The 24,419-nt window shown below is 45.5% G+C and overlaps 1 protein-coding gene across 6 annotated transcripts in view; it reads right to left on the bottom strand.

The window, feature by feature from the left end:
- sema6e (sema domain, transmembrane domain (TM), and cytoplasmic domain, (semaphorin) 6E) overlaps nucleotides 1-24,419 on the bottom strand; it is a 142,840-nt gene that overhangs the window by 43,883 nt on the left and 74,538 nt on the right. For all 6 annotated transcript variants that reach the window (XM_034610544.1, XM_034610548.1, XM_034610546.1 and 3 more), the window contains 5 exons: nucleotides 14,004-14,204; nucleotides 10,854-10,968; nucleotides 9,078-9,135; nucleotides 5,427-5,483; nucleotides 4,460-4,561 (listed from right to left, as the gene is read on the bottom strand). In XM_034610544.1, the coding sequence (XP_034466435.1) occupies nucleotides 4,460-4,561; nucleotides 5,427-5,483; nucleotides 9,078-9,135; nucleotides 10,854-10,968; nucleotides 14,004-14,145 (474 nt within the window). In that variant the 5' untranslated portion in view covers nucleotides 14,146-14,204. The remainder of the gene's footprint in view (nucleotides 1-4,459; nucleotides 4,562-5,426; nucleotides 5,484-9,077; nucleotides 9,136-10,853; nucleotides 10,969-14,003; nucleotides 14,205-24,419) is intronic.

Genomic DNA, 24,419 nt, shown 5'->3' with positions numbered 1-24,419 from the left:
AATAAGCCATTAAACTTTACATCAGAGCTTTGCCACGTAAAACTCAAGGGATGTGAACAAAAATAACACGTCAGATAGTGGGAGAGGAATGTGTTTACACCCCTGAACCTGACGCAAGCCAACACAGCAGCTCTGCCCCAAATATCACTCATGTGAAGTGTTCACTTATTATTCAGACCGAGCCTCTGGTTTGTGTTGCCGCTGGAATCGGTTGCATTATATAGCACAAAGTGCCGCCTTTTATTGTATCCACCTCTTGTACGGCATCAAATGGGAGCTCCGCTTAGATCTGGTGAAAAGAGCTTTTTGTGAGAGAGAAAATAATAAGAAAAACATGGATTTGAAAAAAAAAGGAAATCACACAAGTGAATTAGAGAAAGTGGCAAAGACGAGGAAGTGTTTTAATGTGTTTTCTAATTTGGCTTTTATTAAAGGAAGCAGGCGCACGGGGACAAGCAAGAAGGGAACAGGGAACCACAGGGGAGTCACTCTCGCATTTTACTCCTAAATGTACTTTTAGAAGCTGCTGAGACTCGAGAGGTAAACATTTAATTTTTGGTTTTGTTGTAATAACTTTTTTCTCAATATTTCACGTCTGTCAGTTTTCCCTTGACAAATGCAAAAATAAATGCCCAAAACTAATAATCTTTCATTTCTGAAAAAAAAGGTTCACAAGGGGCCCGAGTGTGTTCTGCAATAAACCAGAGAACTGGTTTCTAAAAGCGAGGACTTCAATATTTCTCCAGAATAAACGTCAGCAATGTGATCTTAAAACCTGGGAAGGAATTTAAAGTCGAGGAACAGAGAGAATCTGGTAAAAACAAGTGTTTGGAGGGAATTGTTGTGAATATTGATCTGAGACTACAGCAGCTGAATGGGCATCGAACCCCTGCAGCAGAAGTTGCATGACGCACAGGGAGAATTATCCGATTCTGCATATTTACGTGTACAGTGAAAACACTGAGCTATGGAGGGTTTTGTTTTCCGCATATCGTTTAGAAACAATATCGGACCTCATGGGGACAACCTGCTCGGATTGGACGTAGAATGTGTAAACACCACTGAGTGCAGGATGAGTCAAAAAAGAAAATATAGTTAAATACGATCATATCGTTATTTTTGAGATGTACTTGGCAATTAAGAAAATGTTCATTTCACGGGGGCTTTAATAGAAAAACGAGAAAAACAGCAGCAGCAGTAATAAACTTAAAAAAAAAATCACGATTCCGTCTCTGATCAGATATTCAGGAATCAGCGATCCTCGGCGGACGTCTCGCCTGCAGGACGACTCCATTTCAAGTGAAACAGCAGTTTTTTTTTTTAATTCAGAAAACAAAAAAGAGCTCAGAAGTGAGGATTGAACAAAGCGGTGCGGTGACGGCAGGATCGCTGCCCAGCGGGAAGATGAAGACAGATGGATTTGACGCTTCAAGGTTTTTCCTTTTTCTCGTGTGTATCACAGAGGCATGTTGAAGACAGCCTCTCTGTTGTCTACAGAGCAGCTGTCTCAGCAGTCTGGTCAGTGGAGCTGCGTGTTCACGGCTGAGCGTCCATTCATGTCTTTGACCAACACACACACAGACACACACACACACACACACACACACACACACAGACACACACTCTCTCTCTCTCTCACTCAATCCCCCGTTGTCCTGCACAGACTCTTCATGACGTCCCAGAGACAGTTTTCCTTGATATGATTTACACTCGTCTCTCTCTCCAGCTGTCTGGATAGTCATCTATTGTGCACTGGGTTTTCTTTTTTAGATGAGGGGGTAAGTGGGTGGGGGGGGGGGGGGGGGGCACATCTGGGGTGGGGGCGATGCACAGAGAAAGAATATGTGGACGTGTGTTGGTTAAACTGTAAATCAGCCGCTCTTCACCGGAGGGAGTCGGCGGCGGGGAGACGTTTGGATGTAGGTCGCTGTGAAGCTCTGTAAACAGGTTGAGTTCCACCTCCCGATGCTGCAGCTGGGACGTGAGGCCGTGCAGCTCCTTCACGACACACGAGACCTTTTAGATTTGATCTGCCGACGGTGAACAGCTTTAATTTAAACCATACACGGCTCCAGACTAACCGGTAAAATAAGTCAATACGACCACATGTTGACTTTTGCTAAGCAAAGACGTGAGATATTTGTGGATGATATTGGATCGTCGTACGGTTATTAATTCATTATTAAACCAGACGAGTTACCACCTCAAGGTCGTTGGTCGATCATGAATTTAACGAGGGGGGGGGGGTGAATAAAAGGTTTCAGATGTATTTTGTCATAATGAGTATGTGGATTCTTGAGTTATGGGTAAAACCAGGTCACAGTGACCTTGACCTTTGATCATCAACTTCTCATCAGTTCGTTCTCACGGCTGAGATTCCCTCACAAACCAAAGTGTTTGACGACATTAGAAATAAATTCCAATAAAGCATATTTACATTTCTTCTTGTTTTCCAGAGCTGTTCCACATCCTTTCAGTCACGTTTCTCTGAGGATCTGCTCGATCCTGCGTTTTTACAACTTCATCATCCCCGGGTTGAAACAACAGGCTTTTGGTTAATAACCTTCTCTCCCTGTGTCAACCTTCAAAATGATTTTTAATTTCACCCGAGCAATAAAACATGAAGCCACGGACGAACCTTGCACACTCTGACCTCGTGGTACGGACGACTGGGTTAGTTCACAGAACAGCTCTGGAAATATAGTCTCGACTCGCTCAGCCTCCCCCGCACTGTTAGATTTACAGTGTGTGTATTCCCCCCTGCTCCGATGACCGGCTGCGACCTGCTGCTCCACACACTGACTTTACCTTCACGTTGTCCTTAAAGAAACTGAATCTGGGCCTTTTTAATGTTTGTTACTATTCAGGGAAAATGAGGAGATAACCAGAGATTGGTCTCCTCTCGTCTGTCCTCCTCTCGTTCTGTCTCCTCCCGTCTCTCCTCCTCTCGTTCTGTCTCCTCCCTCATAGGAAGCTGCTGTAATTTCACCGTCACCAGTTTGTCCTGTTTTCCGTCAACAGATTCCTTTATCTTCGGTCGTGTTGACCCAACATATCCCCCCCCCCCCACCTCCCCAGTGACCTGCAGCCTCGTCAGTGAACACCGTGTCCTCAGTGTGTGCAGACCTGCTGTCGGTATCAGCTACAGATAAACAGAAGTACTGCATGTGTCCAGTGTGTGCTAACAAGTATTCAACGTAGTATTCCTGAATGGGCCATATGTGCCTCGTTATTTATGCTTATTCATAATTTCCCACCTATTTTCTCACTCTGAGCTCACAGCTGTTTGTTGTAGCATCAGTGAAACGCTGAGTTCGACTTGGTGCGACCCGTCTCTGTAGCAGCGTTAACGTGATTCTATCTATTGTTCAGGCTCGAGCAGACGATCACAGACGTACTGCTGCTGGACTCGGTCCTCAGAACCTGAAGTAAAGATCTGCAGCTGGACTCAGAACCTGAAGTAAAGATCTGGTTCTGGACTCAGAACCTGAAGTAAAGATCTGCAGCTGGACTCAGAACCCGAAGTAAAGATCTGCAGCTGGACTCAGAACCTGAAGTAAAGATCTGCAGCTGGACTCAGAACCCGAAGTAAAGATCTGCAGCTGGACTCAGAACCCGAAGTAAAGATCTGCAGCTGGACTCAGAACCTGAAGTAAAGATCTGGTGCTGGACTCAGAACCTGAAGTAAAGATCTGGTGCTGGACTCAGAACCTGAAGTAAAGATCTGCAGCTGTTACACAAAGAAGTTCTCACGTTTGGCCCTGAAAACTTCTCAACTGAAATAAAACCACTTCTTAGTTCCCTCAACATTAAGTCAGCCCCAAAAAATCTGGGACTTATTTCAGAAAGTAACTTGAGCCTCAAACAACACGTCAGACAAACAGTCGAGTCGGGTTTTTATCAACTGAGGAATATTTCCACATTAATCAAACTTTACAGCCATATTTCCTTGTATACATTTCCTTTTATAGTAACATACATACTACTGTCATTTTTGCCTCAAGCCAACAACAAAACAAAATCTATGAATTTCCCCTCACCTCATGTATGTGATGTTTAGCGTGTACTGAATGTAGTAGCATGTATGTAAACTTGCCTTAGGCCGTATGTCATGTGACGTGTTGTGTCCCGGCCTGAAAGTGTAAAACAGTTTTCACTGATGTATAAAACATCTGTCGAGCCTGAGCCCGTGTGACCTGTTTTTATTTGTGCGTTTACGACGTGACATTGCTGGTTAATGACACTTCCACACAAAACGAGCTCGGTGCCAACATGATATGAATCTAGTTTGCAGCTTGTTGTTTCCATTAGCAGCCGAAACAAAAGGATGCAACTCCTCACACACAAGGACACGGTCCATCATCCTGTCACCACAGCTGTAATATGATCACTTATCTCTAAATGAGGCCTGGAGGCGGTGGCGGCAGCGGCTGCGGCATGTGGCCGTGCAGTGTCTTACCTTGTAGTTGCGGCAGGTGGGGTTGAAGGCGTTGGTGCCGCAGGCGAAAAGCGTCTCGTCGTTGCGCGGCACAAGAACTTTGATGTAGTTGTAACATTCGTCCTGTCGGGAGGAAAAACAGCTCGATGTGAGTGTGCGAGTTTTACCGTCATCAGCGCCATTCCCTCGCCTCGTTCTTGTGGTTTTATGCCAAATGTCTTTTGCCCAATGGCTGTGGCACCGATTCTGATAAAACTGGACCTAAACTGTGCCATTTGAGCAATTTAGATCAAGTCTCGTGACAAATCTTAAGACTCGGGACGAATTTCAGCGTTTGTCGTGCACACGGGGGATCGGGAGCCAATCAGATGCTCCCAACAGCTCAAGAAATGCCCGAAATTTTGCTCGGCTATCGTCAGACTCTGGCACAGTTGAGGATTCGTCACGAGTCGGTTCCACAAACTTTCCCTGACTGTGTTTGAGTGAAATGGGAAAAAAAACACAATAGAAGGAAATGTAGTTGAAGGCTGGAAGCAATTGCACAGCAAGAAACGGAAGGAGGCTCTTAAACGTACAGTAATCAGAGTGTAGCTGGTGATTTACACTATAGACGCCTCAAACATAGGTTTCCTTAAAGAGTCAAACCCAAACGCCCACATCCTCTGAGCCCCCCCCGTGTGTCCAGAAGCCAACGCCTCTTACTGTGGACGTCTCTGCACAGGATGACACATGTAATCAAGCCAGAGCTTTAAAACTGCTTGTAGCCTTGTTAGCAGACAAACTTCCAATCTAGTCAAACGGCGGCAGATGATTGGTCCGTACAGTGCGAGCGCACGAATCTTGAGGTTTGGTTTCACGTCTCAAACTAGCTGCACTTAAAAAAACCTCCACAGCAGAGGAAACGAGGGCAGAGGCAGAGAGGGAGAGTTTTAAAACCGAGAAATGGAGGAAGATGTGTGTGTGTGTGTGTGCTGAAGATAATACTCACGCTGTTCTTCCCCCTCACGGTGCATTTCTCCACATCCTTCGTCTTCCAAGTCAGTTTCTGAAAAAGTGAACAGATAGGCTGTCAGCACACAGACGAGCCGCTTCCCACCATCCCAGCTTCTGTTGGTCCCCATCGTTCAAGTGCTGTTCGGAGACGGCTGCGATGAAAATCTCATTAACTTCATAAACTGTCGTGGAGCTAGGCACACAAACAAACAAACAAACGGGCAAACAAGAGGGACGCCTGCGGTGGCCCGCGCGGCTCCTCGCTGTTCCACTGGGATTTAAAAAACAAACTAAACACTGTACGATTCGTGTGGATCTGAGAGGGAATCAAACCTCTGCGGAGGACGTTTCTATCACTGTCCACGTGAGGAGCAGTCAATTAGCCCCAATTAGCTACAGACCACAGCCACACTTCCTGTTTTGTCCAGTGACGCTGCCGCAGCAGAAGACGCGTCCCCTTGTTAACAGGCTCTGCCGGCTGAAGGTTTAATGTTTCCCATCCACCGTGGGAATATTTACTGAACTTCTCTCGGGGGCCGAGTTTCCTTCACTGGATCCTTTTTGTCTCGGCTCACAGGAGTTTGATGTTTCACTCAGTGACACGTAAACATCTGGGATCACGGACTGAACTTTACGAGAACAAGACAAAGTGTCTGGTGTCGGACGTTCTGCCGGGAGTCGGAGACCGAGGCTCCGCTGCTGGTATTTCAGACTCGTTAGGTTTTAATGCCAAATGTGACTTTCAGAGGTTTCAGCCACTTTAGAGCCTCGACTCGTTTCTCCTGCAGATGTGAAACCTCCACACTTCTCTCCTCAGATGGTCCTCGTGTTTCTGACGAGCACGATCATCATTCTGAATATAAAATGGATAATTATACACAAACTTTCATGCATATGCACATTTTAATTACTGTCTTCACTTCGACTATTTGTGTCAACAGTACATTGTGGGCACATTTCTGAATTTCTTAAGTTATTTATTAATGCAGTGCAATTTAATTCCCACGAATCAATCAATCATGTGTCCAGGAAGATGGAATCTAACCAGTATTGATTTTTGGGGTCAACTCCGAGCTATAAAAGGGAGTTATATACAGATATATATATATATTATTTATGATAAATGATGTAGAAAATTTGTTTAACTTAGTTTCTACTCTGTCTTTTACTGTGAACTGCGTAATGCTTCTGTTTTGTAAGATTAATAAAAGATACTGATCTTGTAAATATGGATGATTTGGCCGTTTTCATATGAAACATATACATTTACCAGTTATCTGGAATAGAGAGGAAGAAAAAATATCATTATCCAGTTAATTTATTGATTTGCAATAGTTCTGTATGTAATATGTTCATTTTCGCATTGACTTTAGATTTTTCTTTCTTTATATGTAATACGAAAAGGGAGTTCATGTATTTATGTATGAACGTGTGCAAAAAATAAACATCCTCTCCGTATTGTTTACTCAGGATTTTCTTAGCAGCAAAAAAACCCAGATCCCAGTATGTGAAACCCGTCAGACTCTCTTCACCTGAGATGCTAAACGCTGCTGCACCGAACTGGAGAAACAAACTGGGATCACGCTGTTCTCGATTACAGCCTCACAAAGAGCCTGTAGTGTAACACCTCACTGGGGCTGAGGGTCAGTCCTACCGGTCCCTGAAACACAACTTGAACCACGAGTCCTGTGTTCTTCTGCTTCCTGGTTCTCAAGGCTGCTTCTCCGTTTCATCAGACAGCCTCTATTCCAGCCGTCAAGTCAGACACTATACTTGGAACCTGTGAATTCAGGAATTCAGGAAACCTGGCAGCGTGTTTTTGATGAAGAGGAGACGTGCATCTTAAATGAGCTTCGTTCAAACGTACTAAAGCGACTCATCTCCACTGAGCACGCTGCAGTAATCACACAGGAGTAAACAGGGCTGTTGTCGGGGACGAGCACACAGGAACACGTTTGTGCTTCACAACTGAGGAACACAAACTAAAAACTAGAGTTGCTGTGATCGTGAAACTGAAGGAACATCGTTGGATGAGGAATATAGAATAAGGCCGTTTCCTTTACAGGAGACATATGCTGCTCATATTCAGATTGATAATTTGAATTAGTTATTATTTGAAAAGGTTTCCCCACCCTCATCTTCATCACTTTCCTTCAGGGCGAACTGATCGATCTCCTCCTGAGCAACATGTGACAGACTCCTTGAGCTTGAAGGCAGCACTCCCCCTCCTCCCCCCCCCCCAGGCTGTCGCCTGGAACACCTCTGGTGCGACTTTGAGGAGATCAGACATGATTCAGGAGGAGTCAGCGTTATGGTAATAGCTCCTTCCCTTGTCCATGCTCGATTTGGTTTACTAATAATTACTTATAGCCACCCAGGCCCGTGGAGAACGGCGAGGGGGGGAATGTGAATGAGCACCCTGGTGTGAAAAATGAAGAGCTGGTTCAAAAATGGATCTGAGATGAAGAGAACGCATCATTTTCGGGCAGCGTGAGTCAGTCACACACTAACGATCGAGCTCCGAACAGGAAGAGCAGGAGCGAGAGTGTGACGGCAGAATATGGGCTCGAGCTTCAATAAGTTTCCTCTCTGCTGTCACAGCGGAGGGGTTTTCAAAAGCATCATATACAAACTTTGAATGTCTCACAGAACGTCACTGGAACCAGATGGACTCACATCACGCTGCTGACACGCTCCCAACGCTTTGTGCCACGGTCGACGGTGAAATCAATATTCCAGATCCCCTCGACATGGACCGGCGGCCTGATCAGAATGAATATCCGTGTTTGGCACTAATCTACATATAAGCAAACTAAAGCCGGGGCCTCGGAGGGCTTTTATTTAAGTGCAATCATGTTTGACAAATGAGATTCAGATAGGAGCGAGCGCGGCACTTCAACAGCCACGAGAGCGCCGCGCCACTTGTATTGGATATATGTCTGAAGAGAGATTGCTTAATACTCGAATGAAAAGCGAGGCAAAGTGCAGAAAGGAAAACAACCAGATACAAACAGGATTCTTGTTTTTTTTCTGTTAAATTGCTGTGGGTCAGAAACACAGAAAAACAGGGGACAGGTGCATTATTGCAGAAAACACAGAGGTTTTATGTTTTCGTTGGTATTTGTTTGTCGGGAAGCAGGATTATGGAAAACCTACAGGATGGATTTCGGCGGAACTTTGTGGAAGTGTGAGTTATGAGTCAGGGGAGAAGCCATTTCTATTAGAAAAATCAGGCCTCTTTAGGGAACTGAATGATTTAATTCAAGGGGACTGTTGCTTTCCACCGGTTGTTCTATCATATTGTATATTTATTGTCTGCAGAATCCAATTTTATGATATTAACCGTGGAAAAATGAAAAGTGAGCCGGCAATTCAAAAACTATTGGCACTGATCAAATCAAATCAAACACTCCTTAAATGTCAAATTCTCAGAACAGGAATTCATCTTGGATGTAGTAGACGTTTTTTTGCACTGAGGAAATATCAACAGGTCGTGTTTGTACAAGAGACACGTTGAATAATACGTTAGGTAAATAAAGTGATATCGACTCAAGCAGAAGTTTACAGAAAAGGTTATACAGAACAAAAACCTCGAGGTTTGATAAAGACGTGACGAACAGCAGAAGATCTTTAGGACTTTTCCTACCTGTCGTGGGATTATCTGCTCGGATGAAACGGCGAGATTGACGGCAAACACGTGGTCCCTGCAAGAGATGGAGTGATGACATGTTAGAAGAAGAAGAAGAAGAAGTTATTATTTGAATGTAAAGCTCCGTCAGCTTTTCACAAAACCCCTGCTTTGAAAAAAACAAAGGCTTCTCTTCTGCCGGATCGAAGCCGCTCCACAACGGCAGGGAGAAGGTGGAGCAGCAGGAGGTTTATTGGCTTTTCAATTTTTTAACTTTTCCAAGAGCAAAACTTTTCCATCTATCGACCCGATCCGTATGAATCATTGAGGGGAGGGGAGGCGAACGGCCGCGGAAGAATAACAAGTCCAGGCCCCCGTACCTTTTTCGGACGGGGGCCTCTTGGCACCGAGAGCACCGCAGTTTGAGTCGGAGCCAAGAAGCGAGGCGGAATTTATTCTGCACAATGAAAATAAGGAGAGGAGGCGCAACCTCCTACTTTTTGGATAATTAACCTACGACATCTTGATGGAGAGGGGAGCAGCACACAATTAGACTGAGCGATGCAGTAGGAACAGTGCGGAGCTGCTGCCAGAACCGGCAAACCTGAAAGCAGTTTGCCTGAAATATCTCACACGGTGGAGAAAGTTTGAGTCGAGGAACATTCAGCTCTGAGAGGAGCACAGAGGAGGAGTTCGTCAGAGAGGAAAGATTCACTGTTGAGAAGCTGTGGAAGTTGAAGAGTTTTTAAATGTCTGCCCTCGAAACAAACGTCGCTCATATAAAAGTGAGTTCACTCGTTAAACAATGGTGAAACAAACACATCAGTATTTAGGAGTAAAACTTCTCTATTAGCGATATAAGAACAGATATTTATATTCAGAGGTCGTTATCAAACAATGAAAAAGAAATGTAACTTTTTCTGACAATTAAACCATGAACTTCTTTAGGAATAACTATAAATATAAAGTTAACAGAAATCTAATCAAATATATAGACTTTTTAAACTTCCAAACTTTTCTTTATGTATGTGGCACTAAAAGTTGTAATAGTCAGATTGGCTGATATTAACCACCAATCAGTCAGGTTGTAATAAATACATGTTTTATATAATCTAATGGACACTTCAGGGTATCTTTGGCTGCAGATATAAAACAGATTGGCTCTGGAAAGTCTGGATCATATTTTTCACACTGATGGACAAAACAACAAAATGAAACAATTATAAAACATAACCACTCTAAAATGGAAGAACCATCATTGCAGCCTGTGTGCATTCATTTCACATTAGTGTTAACTTAATGAGCAAAAGCTATGAAAACATATTTTTGTCAACATCGATTCTTTTTAAGACGAGACGATGATGAGACGTCGTTAAACTGTGATCAACACGTTGTATCGCCGATACAAATCCAAAAGAAAATGATAAGTGATAAAAAAAAAAGAGAGGAGACTACATTTCTATTTTATAAATCAGCAGGACAGCAGCCGGCAGCTCGGTGGACACAGCAGGGGGCCGAGCGAGGACTCAGAGTCCCTCACTGACACTTCTTCACTCAACCTGGGGTTTATTCATCTGATGTTTGTGAAATAACTTTGTTTAAAAATGACAATGTTATGTTTATAACCGAGGTAGAACTGTGCAAATGTTTTTCTGATCCTTCACTAATTCAACCTCGTTTCTCTGTTCTAATGTTACAGGGAAAAGTGGGATTTTCACTAATAAAAGTGCAGCGAGAGCCATGCAGTCAGATTCTATGTCACATGAAACCTGCAGGTGAGAGTTGCTGACTGACCGGGCAGCGATGTAGAGCATGTGGTTGATCCTCAGCATCCTCTGGAAGTCCAGGCCCAGGCGGACGGTGTCGTTGTCCGACATGAGACCCTGGAAGCTGGGGTAGAGGTAGGAGGCTGCGCGGGGGAAACCAGACGGAGAGGAGAAGAAGAAGAAAATGTTAAAACACTCGTAATAAAACCAGACACGAGCTCACGCCTCCTTGGAAAAAGTGAGACTGATGCATTATCTCCCCTTTGAGGGAAAGAAAGCCAGAGCTCGAACTTGACAGTTATTCAAGGAGAAATAATAAAAACGACGAGGAGACGCAGACCAACTCTCCTCAACGTGTTATTGAATCTCAGTCGTCACATGTCAGTGCTTCTACAAACTGTCTGTGTTGGTCTCACATCCGTCAAAAGGCAGCAGAGCGACAACATTTAACAACAAATCAGCAACCGAGAGAAACATCACACCTTCGCAGGTTGAAAATAAACACAAAAATGAAGGTTACAATTTGGCCCATTGTGCTAAAACAACCCAGAGCACACCCACTGTATGCTAATGTGCACTTGTGGAGATGGATGAGCGGGGGGGGGGGGGGGGGAATAGCATCCAAAGTTGCAAATTACGCAGCAGTGTCATAGAAGTCAGTGTGATTTAAATAAATGGCTCCTGGTAAGCATTTCTTAACAGACACGTCTGGGGACGGAGCCAAGTGAGGACGAGGCGACAAATCAAAACGCATCTCGAAGGAAAGTGTCTCTGTCTGGTCAACATTTAAATGGAAACAGTTTGAGGTCAATGAAGTTTAACTTTGCTGTTGTCAGGTATTCAATTTATCAAACGATATCACATGGTTAAAAAGTCAAAAGTATAAACTTTCTGTTTCCACGGGTGGCTGGAGCTTGATTCGGTGGAAACCAGGTGCGTCCATGCGCTAAAACAAAATGAGGAGGCAGCAGCATGAAAATATTAGATAAGATGAAGTGAGGGAAGTGGTGCAAAGAGAATGATATAAAGGGAGAGTGATATAATATCCACTCTGTGTTGCACCACGGCAGATTTTCATTTTTTTAATATTCTCCCTCCTCTGCATTTTAATTCCAGCCGACTCACGGGAGGACGAGGGGAGAAGCTGCCGAGCGGTTTAAATAACAGGACGACAGTCAGTCAGGGGAAGGACGTGCATGTATTTAGAAAAAGAAAAAGGAAGCTGGAGGCAGAAGTAGAATCTGCCTGTTCACTACTGACAGCCTACTGACACCCGACTGTCCTCCACATCACACACTTCCTCCCTTTCCCTTCTTTCAGTTTTTTTGACTGAGCAGTGATTCAGCTCAAGGCCACGCTGCTCTGGATCTGTACCGTCCTGTGTTAAGTGCCCTCCAGCCTCCCATCTGACCCGGGCTGCTGCTGAATTAGCAATGCCCGCTAGAAATACACCGCAATCTGAAATGGGTCTCTCTACAGGGAGCCATATGTTCCCCTAAACGCTCGTCTGGAATCGACTGTTTAAAGATTTAAGCGCCTAATGTCTGGCAGAGCGCTGGACCTCGCTGCACTGTCTGGTGAGGAGACTCCCAGCGGCTCAGTGGCCCACCGCCGCTCCCCGGTGAATGAGCTTTTCTAATTACTCCTCAGCACTTTCACACCCTCTAAAGTTTAGGGGGCAGCGTGGGGCACGGCCCAGGGCTGAATCACAGAGCAGGTGACGGTGTCCACAGTTACATCTCACATGTGCAGACTGAAGTGAAGCACCGTACAACATCCTCAGGCTGCTGCTGCTGCTGCTGCACTCAGACCGACACCAGTGGGCCGAGGCAACGAGCATCCTCACCTGGACTCACTGTATTTCTGGCTAAAGCAATTAATCCGATCGTCAGAAAAATGTATCAGCAAACAAAGTATTTTGATGATGGCACGGTGGAGCAGTGGTTAGCACCTTAGGAAGAAGGTTCCCGGCGTCTTTCTACGTGGAATTTGCATGTTCTTCCAGAGTTTGCATGGATTTTCTGCAAGTACGTGGCTCACTTCCTAAGAGCATCTTGCTAGTTTACATAAAATAACAAACGCCTACGAAAGGAAGTGGGTTCGAGTCTCCTCAGCTGTCACAAAGAGACAAAAAGCCGAGGCGAGTCCTGGAGGAAGCATCTCTTAGCTTTGCCTTCATCGACTTCCGCCCGATGAACGACTCACACGGGAAGTATCACGGACTCGAGAGCGACCTTGTGTCCCTCTGTCACCTGCTGGAGCCAGAGGTGACAAATTGCTCTCATTACACCTGGGATGGAGCGCCACATATAGCACTATTAGCACAGCTATTTCTGCTAATGGTTGCATTGCTCTCCTCCAGATAGATCAATTACAGTGCGTGGGCCGTGGTCTCAGCCGCCTCTTATATCAATTATGGGCCATTACATATAGCAGTCGGGATCTTTTCTGAAGACCTCCCCAGTGATTGGGTGGCACTGATGAATCACAGGGGGGGGGGGGGTCTGAAGACGTGTGTTCAGTCAGAATCTGCTGGTAAACTCTTGAATGTAAGTGTGTAATTTGGAGTAGATGAAGCAGATTTAAATGTGGTTTCATAAGAGCGTAGGTGTAAGTAGGCACTCTACTGCTCGACATTCTAGGAGGTTTCAAGCAAAGTGTAATACTTGTTATTTGTTTAAAAAATGATATATTTCCAAAGAGATTACACTAATATTTTCCATTTACATCAACATCAGGAACAGCTGGTTCACACCAAGCAAAGAAATCATCCAATCAGCAGCTGTTGCTCATTTATTTGCGGTTCGAGTCACGTTGACTTTTTACAAACGAACCAAAATGTTACAGCTGTAACATGTAAAAATCATTCTGATCCATAAAAGCTTCATTTTCCAGAACATTTCGGATCAGAATCTCATTCCTCAAACTTGAAATTGCCTTTTTCACACCAAATCAACAAAACAGATTCAAAGAAACAGGATGTTCCAGCAGCAGAATGAACCGATGCAAATGTGCTCGCTGCTGACGCGCTCGCTGCGAACATGCCCTTAAACACATCCACCTCACTGAGCGCCGGTCCCCGGTGACGAGATACAACACATCAGTGACCCGCGCTTTACTTTTACATCTACTCCTGCAACGGAGATTGCTATGGCAACACAACGGAGTCTGAACTCACAGTCTCTGCCCACGGTGCTGATTGGCTCCAGGTCTTGGGGGAACGGCCCGGCTCCTGAGGACAGCTGAGGTAAGGCAGCGGCTAAGGTGAGAGCCAAGATGACCGGCAGGACGGGCGGAGGCGAGCCGGGCATCAGCCTCATTTTGGCAGAAGATGAGACCTCACTAGAAACACATGGCACACGGCAGATTCCCCTCCCACCTGAAACGAGACATGATGGACAAGGTTAGCAAACAGCAAAATGAAAACAAGCTGAGCAATTGTTTCTTGCCGGAAGCCAAATTATTATTTTATGGAAGTCAAAGTCAACTTTATTGTCAGTTCTGCTCTACAGGACATAGACGGGATTGAAAAGATGTTTCTCCCTGATCCCCGGTGCAAACAGAAGAACATACAAGTACGTATAATAAATACTCAAAACATAGTACACAGTAAGACATAGTACACATAAAGTATGCAGTCACAAGGCACACGGTGGATAGGATGAGAGTAGTAATCGTTTCTAATATATCAGAGTTTCGGCATCTGCCCCAAATTCCATTTTGGTGGAACTCTACTAAAATAAGACATAAAAACATAAACATCTCAATTTCAACTGATATTATGTTTATTGTGCTTCGAGCATTTGTTCTGGAAACAAACACTCGCGACGTTCACAGAGAACTTGGCCGGTAAACAGGTTGTGATTCGTTTATTGTATATCACCAGACATAGGAAGAATGGCTCCATCTGCATAATTACAGAGCTGCAGCAGTGGGAGAACAAAGGCAAAGGGGTCGAGTCAGAGAGAAAGCTGTTTCCTCGCACCGCACACAAAAGACTGAACCAGACGGAAGACGCAGCGGTGACGGCTTGTGTCGTGTAAAGATGTCACAACCTCATCCGCCTCCTTTCAGAGTCACTTTACCTTTTCCTCTGATACACAGACAAACTCAGAACATGAGAGACATGAGAACGAGCAACACGTTTCATATCTGAGAGAAGAGATTGACGGATCTGTTGAGATAAACTTCAAACTGTGATGACCTGAGCTCGCAGCCGACTTATTAAGGGCATTGTGTCCTCCACAGGCGGGGGGGTGGTTTATGCACTGTGTGGTTTGGCAATGAGACACGGGCCACATGGTTTTAAGTGGGGAACAGGAAAGTAAGTCAACAGAGACATGAACCGTCATCAATATTGATAATAGCCTGCTTCGTCTAAATGCAGGGGAGAAAGCTGCATTTAGCAACGAGGTCAAGTGATGATCGCAACGCCATAAATCGAGGGGAGTGGGCGGCCGTCTGCTCGTGTTTATTTTGTGAGTTACAGCAGCTTGTGTGGCCGGCCTGAGGCGATATACGATGACAGTATATGATGGGTTAGCCTCATATGCCATGATGTGGAAGGGGGTTCTGTTCCTTCCTGCCAACGAGGACTCCTACCTCATGGAACGGAGACAAATCCCTTAAAATGTCAAAGACACTCGGGGGAGACAACGGGACGAAAAGGACTTTGGTTAATGAAAAGCTTAGATTCCAAACAAAACAGAGATTAAACACGATGCAGGTCCAAAACACGGAATAAGAAATAGTTCACTTTAAAGTAAACCAGGACATCCAGGCAACATTATATCCTTGTGAGGAGTTATTGACATTTATTGACGACCCACAGGGCGAAAGGAAAGGAAGCCAGCAGCCAGCAAAGTGTGGTAATGATGCACGCGAGACAACCACAGTGAGCTTATGCAAAACCCGTCATATACACTGAAAGTCAAGCTAACACCTCGACTACAAGCCAGGAGACGGGGAGCATGCGGTCCCCTGATGACTTTATCATTATCCCGAGCTGCTGCCGGAGACGTTCTGCAAACTCCGCTGGATTAAAATAACAGAGTAAACTTAAGCTACGAGGACGGGGGTTTGCGTCGAGGCCGTGTCAACTTCAGGATTAAAGAAATGACTGCCACATCATTACAACACGTGGAAAACTGCGTCAGTAAGCAGCGAGCAGACAGAGGTGCACACCCTCGCAGAAACAACGCAGCAAAAACAAAAAACACACCACCTCCTTTGACGGTTGCTGTAGAACGGGTTATTCTGAACCGTCGTGGCCCCGAGCCAATCCCATTAAAATAGGGGAGTTGACTACGAGAGGATAAAGGTCTGTGATGATGTAAAAACAAATTAGTTAGCTCTGAGCCAAGTTCCTTAACGGTGAAGAGAAATCCGCCTTCACATTTTAACTTTGTCTGAAACATAAATGATCATAGACACAGAAGTTCCCGAGAGGATTACAGAGAAGTTACAGGGTTTTTCCTGCGTAGAGAATTGAAAGGCGGCCGCACATGAACATGTAGTACAGTTTGTTTTCTTCTAGTCACCTGCATGTTCTGCTGATGTTTACCGTCAACACAATCTTAATGTATGTAAGTTATTGAAGTTTAAGGCTTTAAGTTTGGTTCCCAAGAAGTTGCTGCACATCCTGATCTTTATCAACTGGAATGGACACAACAGAAACCTGCCACAGTTATTACCTCCCATGTAAATGTGTCAACAAAGCAACGCCACACCACGAAGTCTGAACTTTCTTACTGTAACCGAACAAAGTCCAATGGTTTCCTGACTTCCTGTGCAGTCCGAGGCGGGGGCGCTTGTGTCTGACGAGCTGACAGCTGTCGAAGGGAAATAAGGCCCAGCTTATCCCATCCCATGTTTGTGCTCTGTGTTCTGGGGTTTGGACGAGAGGGATCATTGTTTTTAATGAAATGGACTTGTTAAGCCATCTGGGAGACGTTGGCAGTTGGGTCTGTTTGGAGGAGACGGGGGGTTTTTCCGGGATGCCAGGGGCGCTCCATTGATTATCTGACATTCACTCGGATTACCAGGCAACGCTGCCTCCGCGGGCAGATAAGATGCATCCACACAGAATAATTCTGGCGTCCCCTGGCCTTTGGGTGGGTTAATGTAGAAATGAGACGTTAATAACAAGCCGAGAGTCTCTGTCTTTATTGGTGGGCACGAATGAGGACATAGAGTCATTTAAATTCATGCATAAACTCCTGCAAGTAAATTTTTATGTTCAACAGTCCCCACTTGGCCCGGGATAATGGTCCCATAAAAAGTCACACTTAAAATCTAAAGTCCAATTTTATCCTCAATCAACTGCATCGCACCGCGCGCACCTGTCGACTCGGGGGACGTCCACTTCCTGCCAACACCTGCTGCAGTGGAGCTTAATCCGAAAACCGAGTCGCTCCCTTAATATTCCCTGACCTCACCGGGGCTACGGTGCTGCCGAGGCTAATCCACCCGCTTTTGATAGCCGCAGAATGGAGCGCACCTCTCACCTCGCACCTCTGCGCACGTGGATATCTCGGAGCCCCTTTTGCCGGGGAAATGTTTAAGCCGCACTTTCTCTCCCCGCTCCGACATATCTGCCGCGCACACCGGTCAGATTATAACGAGCGAGCGGATCCCCCCCGGTCTCTTGGACAATTTTCGGACACAATTAGCCACATTAGCCTCTGCTCTCCGCAGGCCAGTGGAAGCGAGGCAGCTGTGCAGGTCAGCGTCATAACACCGTGATCATAGTGAGAGGATGAGAAGTCAAGTGTAAGGTACCGTCCAGGATGTAAGGTTTTATCTGTGTTAAAAGCCACGGATGGAATTCATTTAAAAAGGAAATGCTCAGAGGAGGAGGTGATTTATATAATTCATGCAAATCAACACATTTCTCATTGTGCTCATTGTTTCTGGAGCCTTTTCATACATCATTATACATCAGTGTCTCGGTGACACCGTTCAAACCCCCACTGACACGCCTGTGTTGTGTATATGACTTTACAGAATCACATACCTTTAACGCCACCATGTGCAGCCGCAGCACACTGGTTCCCATTAGCATTAGGGGATGATAACAGGGTGTCAAGCTGTCGAGCTCCCCCTCGCTTTTCCAGACCAGCGTAGAAAAAAAAAAAACCAACCCCGCCTGATGATTTTTTTTTTTTTTTTGTGTCGTTGTCAAAACAACCACATGGGAATTCTAATGTGACAGGAGGGAAAAACACCACATGATGTGAGCGGTGCGCCGAGAGACAAACAATTCACTGTTGAGGTCTGAGCCACATTGTTCCTCTTTCTGGAGGGTTCATCAGACCACCAATCTCTCTGCAGTCCCATGACACGAATCACACAGCTCATCACCGTCGGCACTGAGCTGTTTTTCCTCTAAGCGCTCACATCCTTCCCAGGGTTCACTCTCAGTCACAGCTGACATTCAAACACAACACGCGACGGGGTTGGAAAACAACATTTCCCCCGACCGAGGCGGCACATACAGTGTTTGGTAAATATTGACAATGGATATTCTTTCCACACCAAACTTCTCTTCTGCGTATTTACAGCAGTTGTTTTTTCCATTTACCCAGAGGTTATTCCAACTCCTCACTCAACCCTCTCGCACAGGAGGAACTAATTAGGTTTCCGATGGCTAACCGCGTGGATGTCGTCGCGGCAAATTGGAATTGGGATTAAGGGGAATTTTGGCAATAATTGACAGAACAGCCGACACGGGACACAGAGGTGGATTCTATGGACTAGTGTTTCATGGGGCGGAAATTAGTTCATTCCAGTGTAGCTGCAACTTAGGATACAATTAAGAATTAACCTTCAAAGATCAAAAGTTAAAGCAAAATTGGGCAACTTTGTTTTACATGAAATCAGCTCCAGGGAGTTGAAGAGTGAAGCTGAACTGTGGATCAGTTAAAAAGACTCAGAAGTCAATAAAAAACAGAGTTTGTCTCCAATATTCAGCAGGAAACTCTTAAAATATGAAGAATTATAAATAGTAGTTTGGTGGATTTGTTACAGCCGCAGTGCCTCTGGTTCAGGAAGCCGGGGATTATGGGTAATATTAACTGTTTTTCAGTTCAGGGAGTGGGACTACGCAGTCAGAGCTCCACTCAGCACATAGGTGTTGTTTTATCTCTACATTGAAACCACTTCATCCCTCAGTTTTAGATCCCAATATAATCAATCACCACATGTGGCTGTAGAGGGCGCTGTTGCTCAGTAAAAAGTTATAGTGTCGCTTTAAAATCTGATTTTGATTTGATATGATTTTATGGCTTATCTGGAATATACACATTAAATGTTATTTAACAGTGATTTAAACCTTTATTTAAGCTTATTTAGAGGATTTCAACACAAGTTTTTCTTACAAAGTAAAACAAAAACTTAAATATGTACTTATGCGTCCTTCCTTTAAGTCAGATGTTCAGAGACTTCCAGGGTCACCTGTCTCAGACCAGGCTGATGCTGATGCTGTGTATAAATACCTGACACGGCCGAGACATCTAAGCTGGGCTGTTGAATACAAACACGTCAGATATAGAATCTGGGGAATTCAGTATTTTTTTCCAAAGGGCCCTGCAGTGACAAAAACAGAACGGCTCCGGGGGATCTCCTTGGCAACATTTTAAAAAGTCCATTAGCATCCCTGGTCGAAGAGGAGTGATGGCTGGCTTCTTGCCTTTTACCAAGAATAGAAAATCAATGGTCCCTGTAGTCCTTTAGTTCTTGGATTAGTATGTCAACTGCCTGCTGTCCGTATAATGTAGTCTCATTCTCAGAGTGCCTGCATTGTGCCATGGCAAAGAGCGGGGGGGGGGGCAAGATGGCATCCAGGATGAGCTGTGTCTGTCAGGTGGGGGGGGGGGGGGTTGGGACCCTCCTCGCCATCAATGCCACTCAGCCCGTTCTCGGGGGAAGGCTGCTCTAACCTCGGACCCCTCACAGTTCAGACGAGTGACGGGTTGTCCTGTCGCGGAGGCCATCGATTGTCACCCAATGTCAGACTCCTCCACTCTGTGCTCATCGAGGAATCCCCACAGATTAGAGCCTAGTTTATACTCCAGCGTCCGAGGCGGATCTTGATTGATGTCAAAGTTAGACCGAGCTGACAGCCAGAGCCAATAAAAGTTCTGGAAACCGTTTCAGCTCTGAACTGATCCGACGTACATCATTAGACGGGAGGAAGATGTCGATGCAGGGATCCCACACTATCTTTGAGATTCAAGGGCTTTTCAAGGACTTTCCAGGCCTGATTCCCTCAAATGTGAGGACCCAGCATGAAGGAGTCGAAGGAACAGATCGAGGTTAATTAAGGTTGCAACACGAAGCATTTGATAATGAGAACTAGCAGGTGTTGCTCAAGCTCCCAGGCAACGACGACTTCAATGTGTGAATTGTGCCGTTTCACAATGATGCAGACAAGCGTTTAAGATGAGCGACACGGACAGAGGCTTATTTGTGAGATGAAGAGACGAAGGGGAAGACATGCGGACAACAGATTGGAACCAATTTCCTGACATTAATAATAAGTTTTTTGCACAAAATATCCAAATACAACCCATGTCTATCTGAATCTGTTTTCAAAAACATGTAAGGCCTTGATATTCTTTAAAATGTACCCACGGGACCCCTGATGGTGTCTCCCTGAGAGTCCAACGCTCAATACAAACGGAATTACTCGACTGAAACCCAGTGATTTGTGAACGGGTATCAGATCGCTCCCTCCAGTCAGTCCTACTCTCAGGACCTGTTTCTACAGAGAGCGAGTTGGCCAGACTTCACACACAGGGATCCATGCAGGACTCAGACAGCGAGACGGTTCTCTGATCGATCGGCAAAAACCGCTGCAGGCGTCATCCATCGTCTTCATGTCTATTTGCAGTGGCTGAAAAGAAAAAAAGCCCAGAGGGCCATCAGTCGAAGGAGGATCAAGCCTGCGCCGGTGGAATCATCTTCATCCGTCTGAGTCCTGTTAATTATTTAGATTCATTTTGAGGGAGGCCTATAACTCACTGACCAATCCATGCCCCCTGTCAGTCAGGATCCACCTTCAATCTTCTGCGGTGCTTATGGCATTTTCAAATGAGGCCTTACCTCAGGGTCACCTAATCAAAATCATCAATTTTAAAATATCCTCGGCGGCATTTGTCCGAAGCTCTTCCTCCCTCATCTCTCCTCCCTCCTCTTCATACATAAAAGTGAATGTTAACTACCCCCCCGTCTCCTCTCAATCTCTCGGTCATCAATAATTCAGGGTGTTATTGAGAAACACTACCTGAACCCGTATTGACAGAAATCTAAGCACTGTCATTCTCTCAAGGGCGTCATAATTGGATACTCCCCCCCACCCCCACCCCGTCCAGGTTTCTGATACAAAATGCAGGGCAGGGAAAAGCTGGGTAAAGAGCGATTGTTGTTGTTTTCTGTATTTTGTGTGTTTCCATTTCTATTTCAGGGACTCGACTCATCGACTTGGGGACGGTCCCTTCGGAGCGTTTAGAGAAAGTGCTCGAGAACCTGAACTTGCCAGACTGGAAGTATTAAAGAAATCTCTGAATGAAGCACGGATGTGTGTCATTTCATTACCTGGCAAAGACGTTTAACTCAATCTAACCATGTAGGAAAATTTAAATCAGAATCACATAATCACATGTCATGCAGCGCTACACCAGCCAAGATCTCTAAAGGAATTAAAAAACACCACCAAGAATGAGATATTCACAATCCGATAAATAACGTGCCGTAAACAGGGACTTCCTGAACACAGTCGTACGAGGATAATTAGCGTTCTCCTCGCGTTAACTGATTTATCTGTATGCACATCATGCAAACACAACACCCCTGTTACCAAAGCTGTACACCGATGTCTGCCGATGTGAAACCAACGGAGAGCAGCGGCGATATACAAGGAGAAAAAGAGCAGAGATAATCTCCGGTCCCACAACACTTTGCACACTATTGTGTCGCCGGAGCCCGTCATGATTCACACGGAACTGCTGACCCACTGCGAGGGCGTGAGGAGCGGCACGACCTGGCTGGAGGAAGCCGATAATCAACAGAGCGGGCAGGATGGAAATATGCTGATAAAAATGCTGTATTGTGTCGAGGGGAGACGGCAGAGAAACAATGGGATTCTTTCCAGTTGCCAGGAGATGGACTTTCCAACCAAGTCAACGCAAAAGAGACTCGTGGCCTTCTGGGCTCCGAGTCAAAGAAAATACAGTTGTGAGAGGAGACATGATGTTCCCTTCCCTTAGTGTGATATGAAGGGTTTTTTCTGTGAATGTTAAAAAGCTTAAAGCCTGTGGTCATTTTTAAGGTTCCCGACCTTTCTATGTAAAAGGGCCTTGAGATAATGGTTTGGTTTGAATTGAACATCACAATGCCTCCGTATGCGTGGATAGCGGCTAGTCTGACACTAAACCAGTCACAGTTCTGCTAAGGTCTCCAGGTTGAACACTTGGGGTGGAAAGGGCGTCACGATTGGATTTGGTGAGTTGTGGCAACGAGCAGCACAAGGGGAGTGTCGTGTTATCTGAACATTGGAGCATTTAAATCTATTCAATCTGTTATGAAGCTGGAAATGAGCAGAATAAGTCACTTTTTAAAAGGCTTCGGTGATGTTAGCTGGTCTCCCTCAGGTGCAGAAACTAACACGAGGGAACACAAGAGCACCGAGCTAAGTGGTTTTTTCTGCGTTCCTTTGATCAGATTTGGTTTGTGAGTGTGTCAGTGAATATATGTGCATGTATACTTACAAAAATAACTAATTAATACTTTGATCACACTGTGGAAGAGAATTGCAAGAGACTTGCCTGAGTAAACATTCACTGCAGTGGGCGGGAAATGGGGAAAATCGTACACGTCAGCAGAGCGATGCCAGACTGCTCAGAACCACAATAAGACTCATCCAGGGATATACAAATGAAAAGACGGGATACTGACCTTCAAACTAACCTTGAAGTGCGAGTTACACAACTTATTGTGCTTTCAATGCTGTTTCATGTGCCACAGCTTGATTTCTGCCTCCACGAGGACAACGGTTTCCATAATTTAATCAACGACTACACCCGAGCCCACACGTGCGCAGCCCATGTTTGCAATAAACGAAATGGAAATGTGCAACTTTCACTTTGCCACCGCTGAGGAGGCTTCTGCTGAGGACCACCGCTTTGAGGACTTCACGGTGGCTTTGTGTCCATTAACTCGGTGGCGGACAAAAAAAAAAAAGAGAGTGAGACTTCTCTATTAACACAGAGGCTCTTTGATCTCTATCTCCCCCGTGGTACCAATTAGCTCAGCTGCACCGTTTGCATTTCAAACTCTTTGCGCTTCCTATTTTTGAAAGACATCCTGCATGAATTATCAACCTACCGGAAACTTTTATTCCCTTTCGCCGAAAAAAGTGAATTATGAGTGGCGTGTCTCTGAAGTTCGGCTGCTTCAAACGAGCACCGAGGAGAGAAGAAGATTTCAGATGCCCACGTTCCTCCGACCGATCACGTTGCCTCCGCGCTTTTATTTCACGGTGATGCAACGACGTGGCCTCCTGCTTATTCCGGTGAGTCTTGAAAGGAGATGAGGTCACAGCTTAGAGTGAGCCAAAACAGCTTTCTACTCGGATGATGAGACACGGCGAGGCAGCTCAGTTGAGGAAGTGATCAAAGGAAGATAAATAGCTGTGAACAATTCTACCAATGCTTTTATCCCTTGTTAGCGAAGGCAATCACAAAGACGTCACCCAGAGAGATCCATCCCTGTCACGTTAGCCCCGGTAAGACAGGGAGTGGGGGGGGGGGGGGGGGGCTTCTGAGGGAACGTGTGACAAAAGTACATTCGGTGAATTTCACTTGGACAAGAACAAAAGCAGCGAGGCCCTGCTTTTATAAATGAATGATTTTTGCAATCTGAGCGGTCGATGCTGATGAAGGGAAATATAAATCAAGGGTAAGCGCGAGGCTTCTCGGCGAGAGTGCCTCGCTGAGATAATGGCATCATCATGCCCGTGTGGTTCGCTGTTCCAGGGAAGATTAAACACTTTATCATTGTCTTTGGGACAAACAGTCTCTCCACGTCGAGCATGCATCTCCAGTTATTAGACGCCCTTTCCGCTCAAACCTGACATCCAAGTGTCAGGCTCATCACACACCCGGAGCCTTAAGAGGGGACAGGAAATGGGACGCCGGTCTTATCAGGACGGTGCTACCTCTCGGGGCAGCAGCCGACGGTGGCAGGCGACCTCCCTTTTATTACCCCCTGATCACACTGATGATGTCATCTAAACACATACTGAAAGGCCCAGAAGCTTTCAAGCTCAGTTTATCTCATTTTATGGCGTTAACAACTCTGTCGCTCCCGAGAAAAGTCATCGGCTACGGGGCAATCACAGACTAAGGAGCAGTGTGGCTCCGCTCATCAAAGGCTGCACTGTGTCGTGGAACATGGGAGGACGACGGCAGGAGCTGGGCCATGAAATAGAGGAATGGGACATGAACGGTGACAGTGGGAAAGACAGTAAATCTAAATGAGCTGGAGGAGGAGGAGGAAAGGAATGACAGTGTCTCACAGCTCACTGGTCTGGAAT

The sequence above is a fragment of the Hippoglossus hippoglossus genome, chromosome 16, assembly GCF_009819705.1.
Source record: "Hippoglossus hippoglossus isolate fHipHip1 chromosome 16, fHipHip1.pri, whole genome shotgun sequence".
Classification (NCBI taxonomy): domain Eukaryota; kingdom Metazoa; phylum Chordata; class Actinopteri; order Pleuronectiformes; family Pleuronectidae; genus Hippoglossus; species Hippoglossus hippoglossus.
The sequence above is the reverse complement of the archived record's forward strand: the minus strand, read 5'-3'. Positions and strand labels throughout refer to the sequence as shown.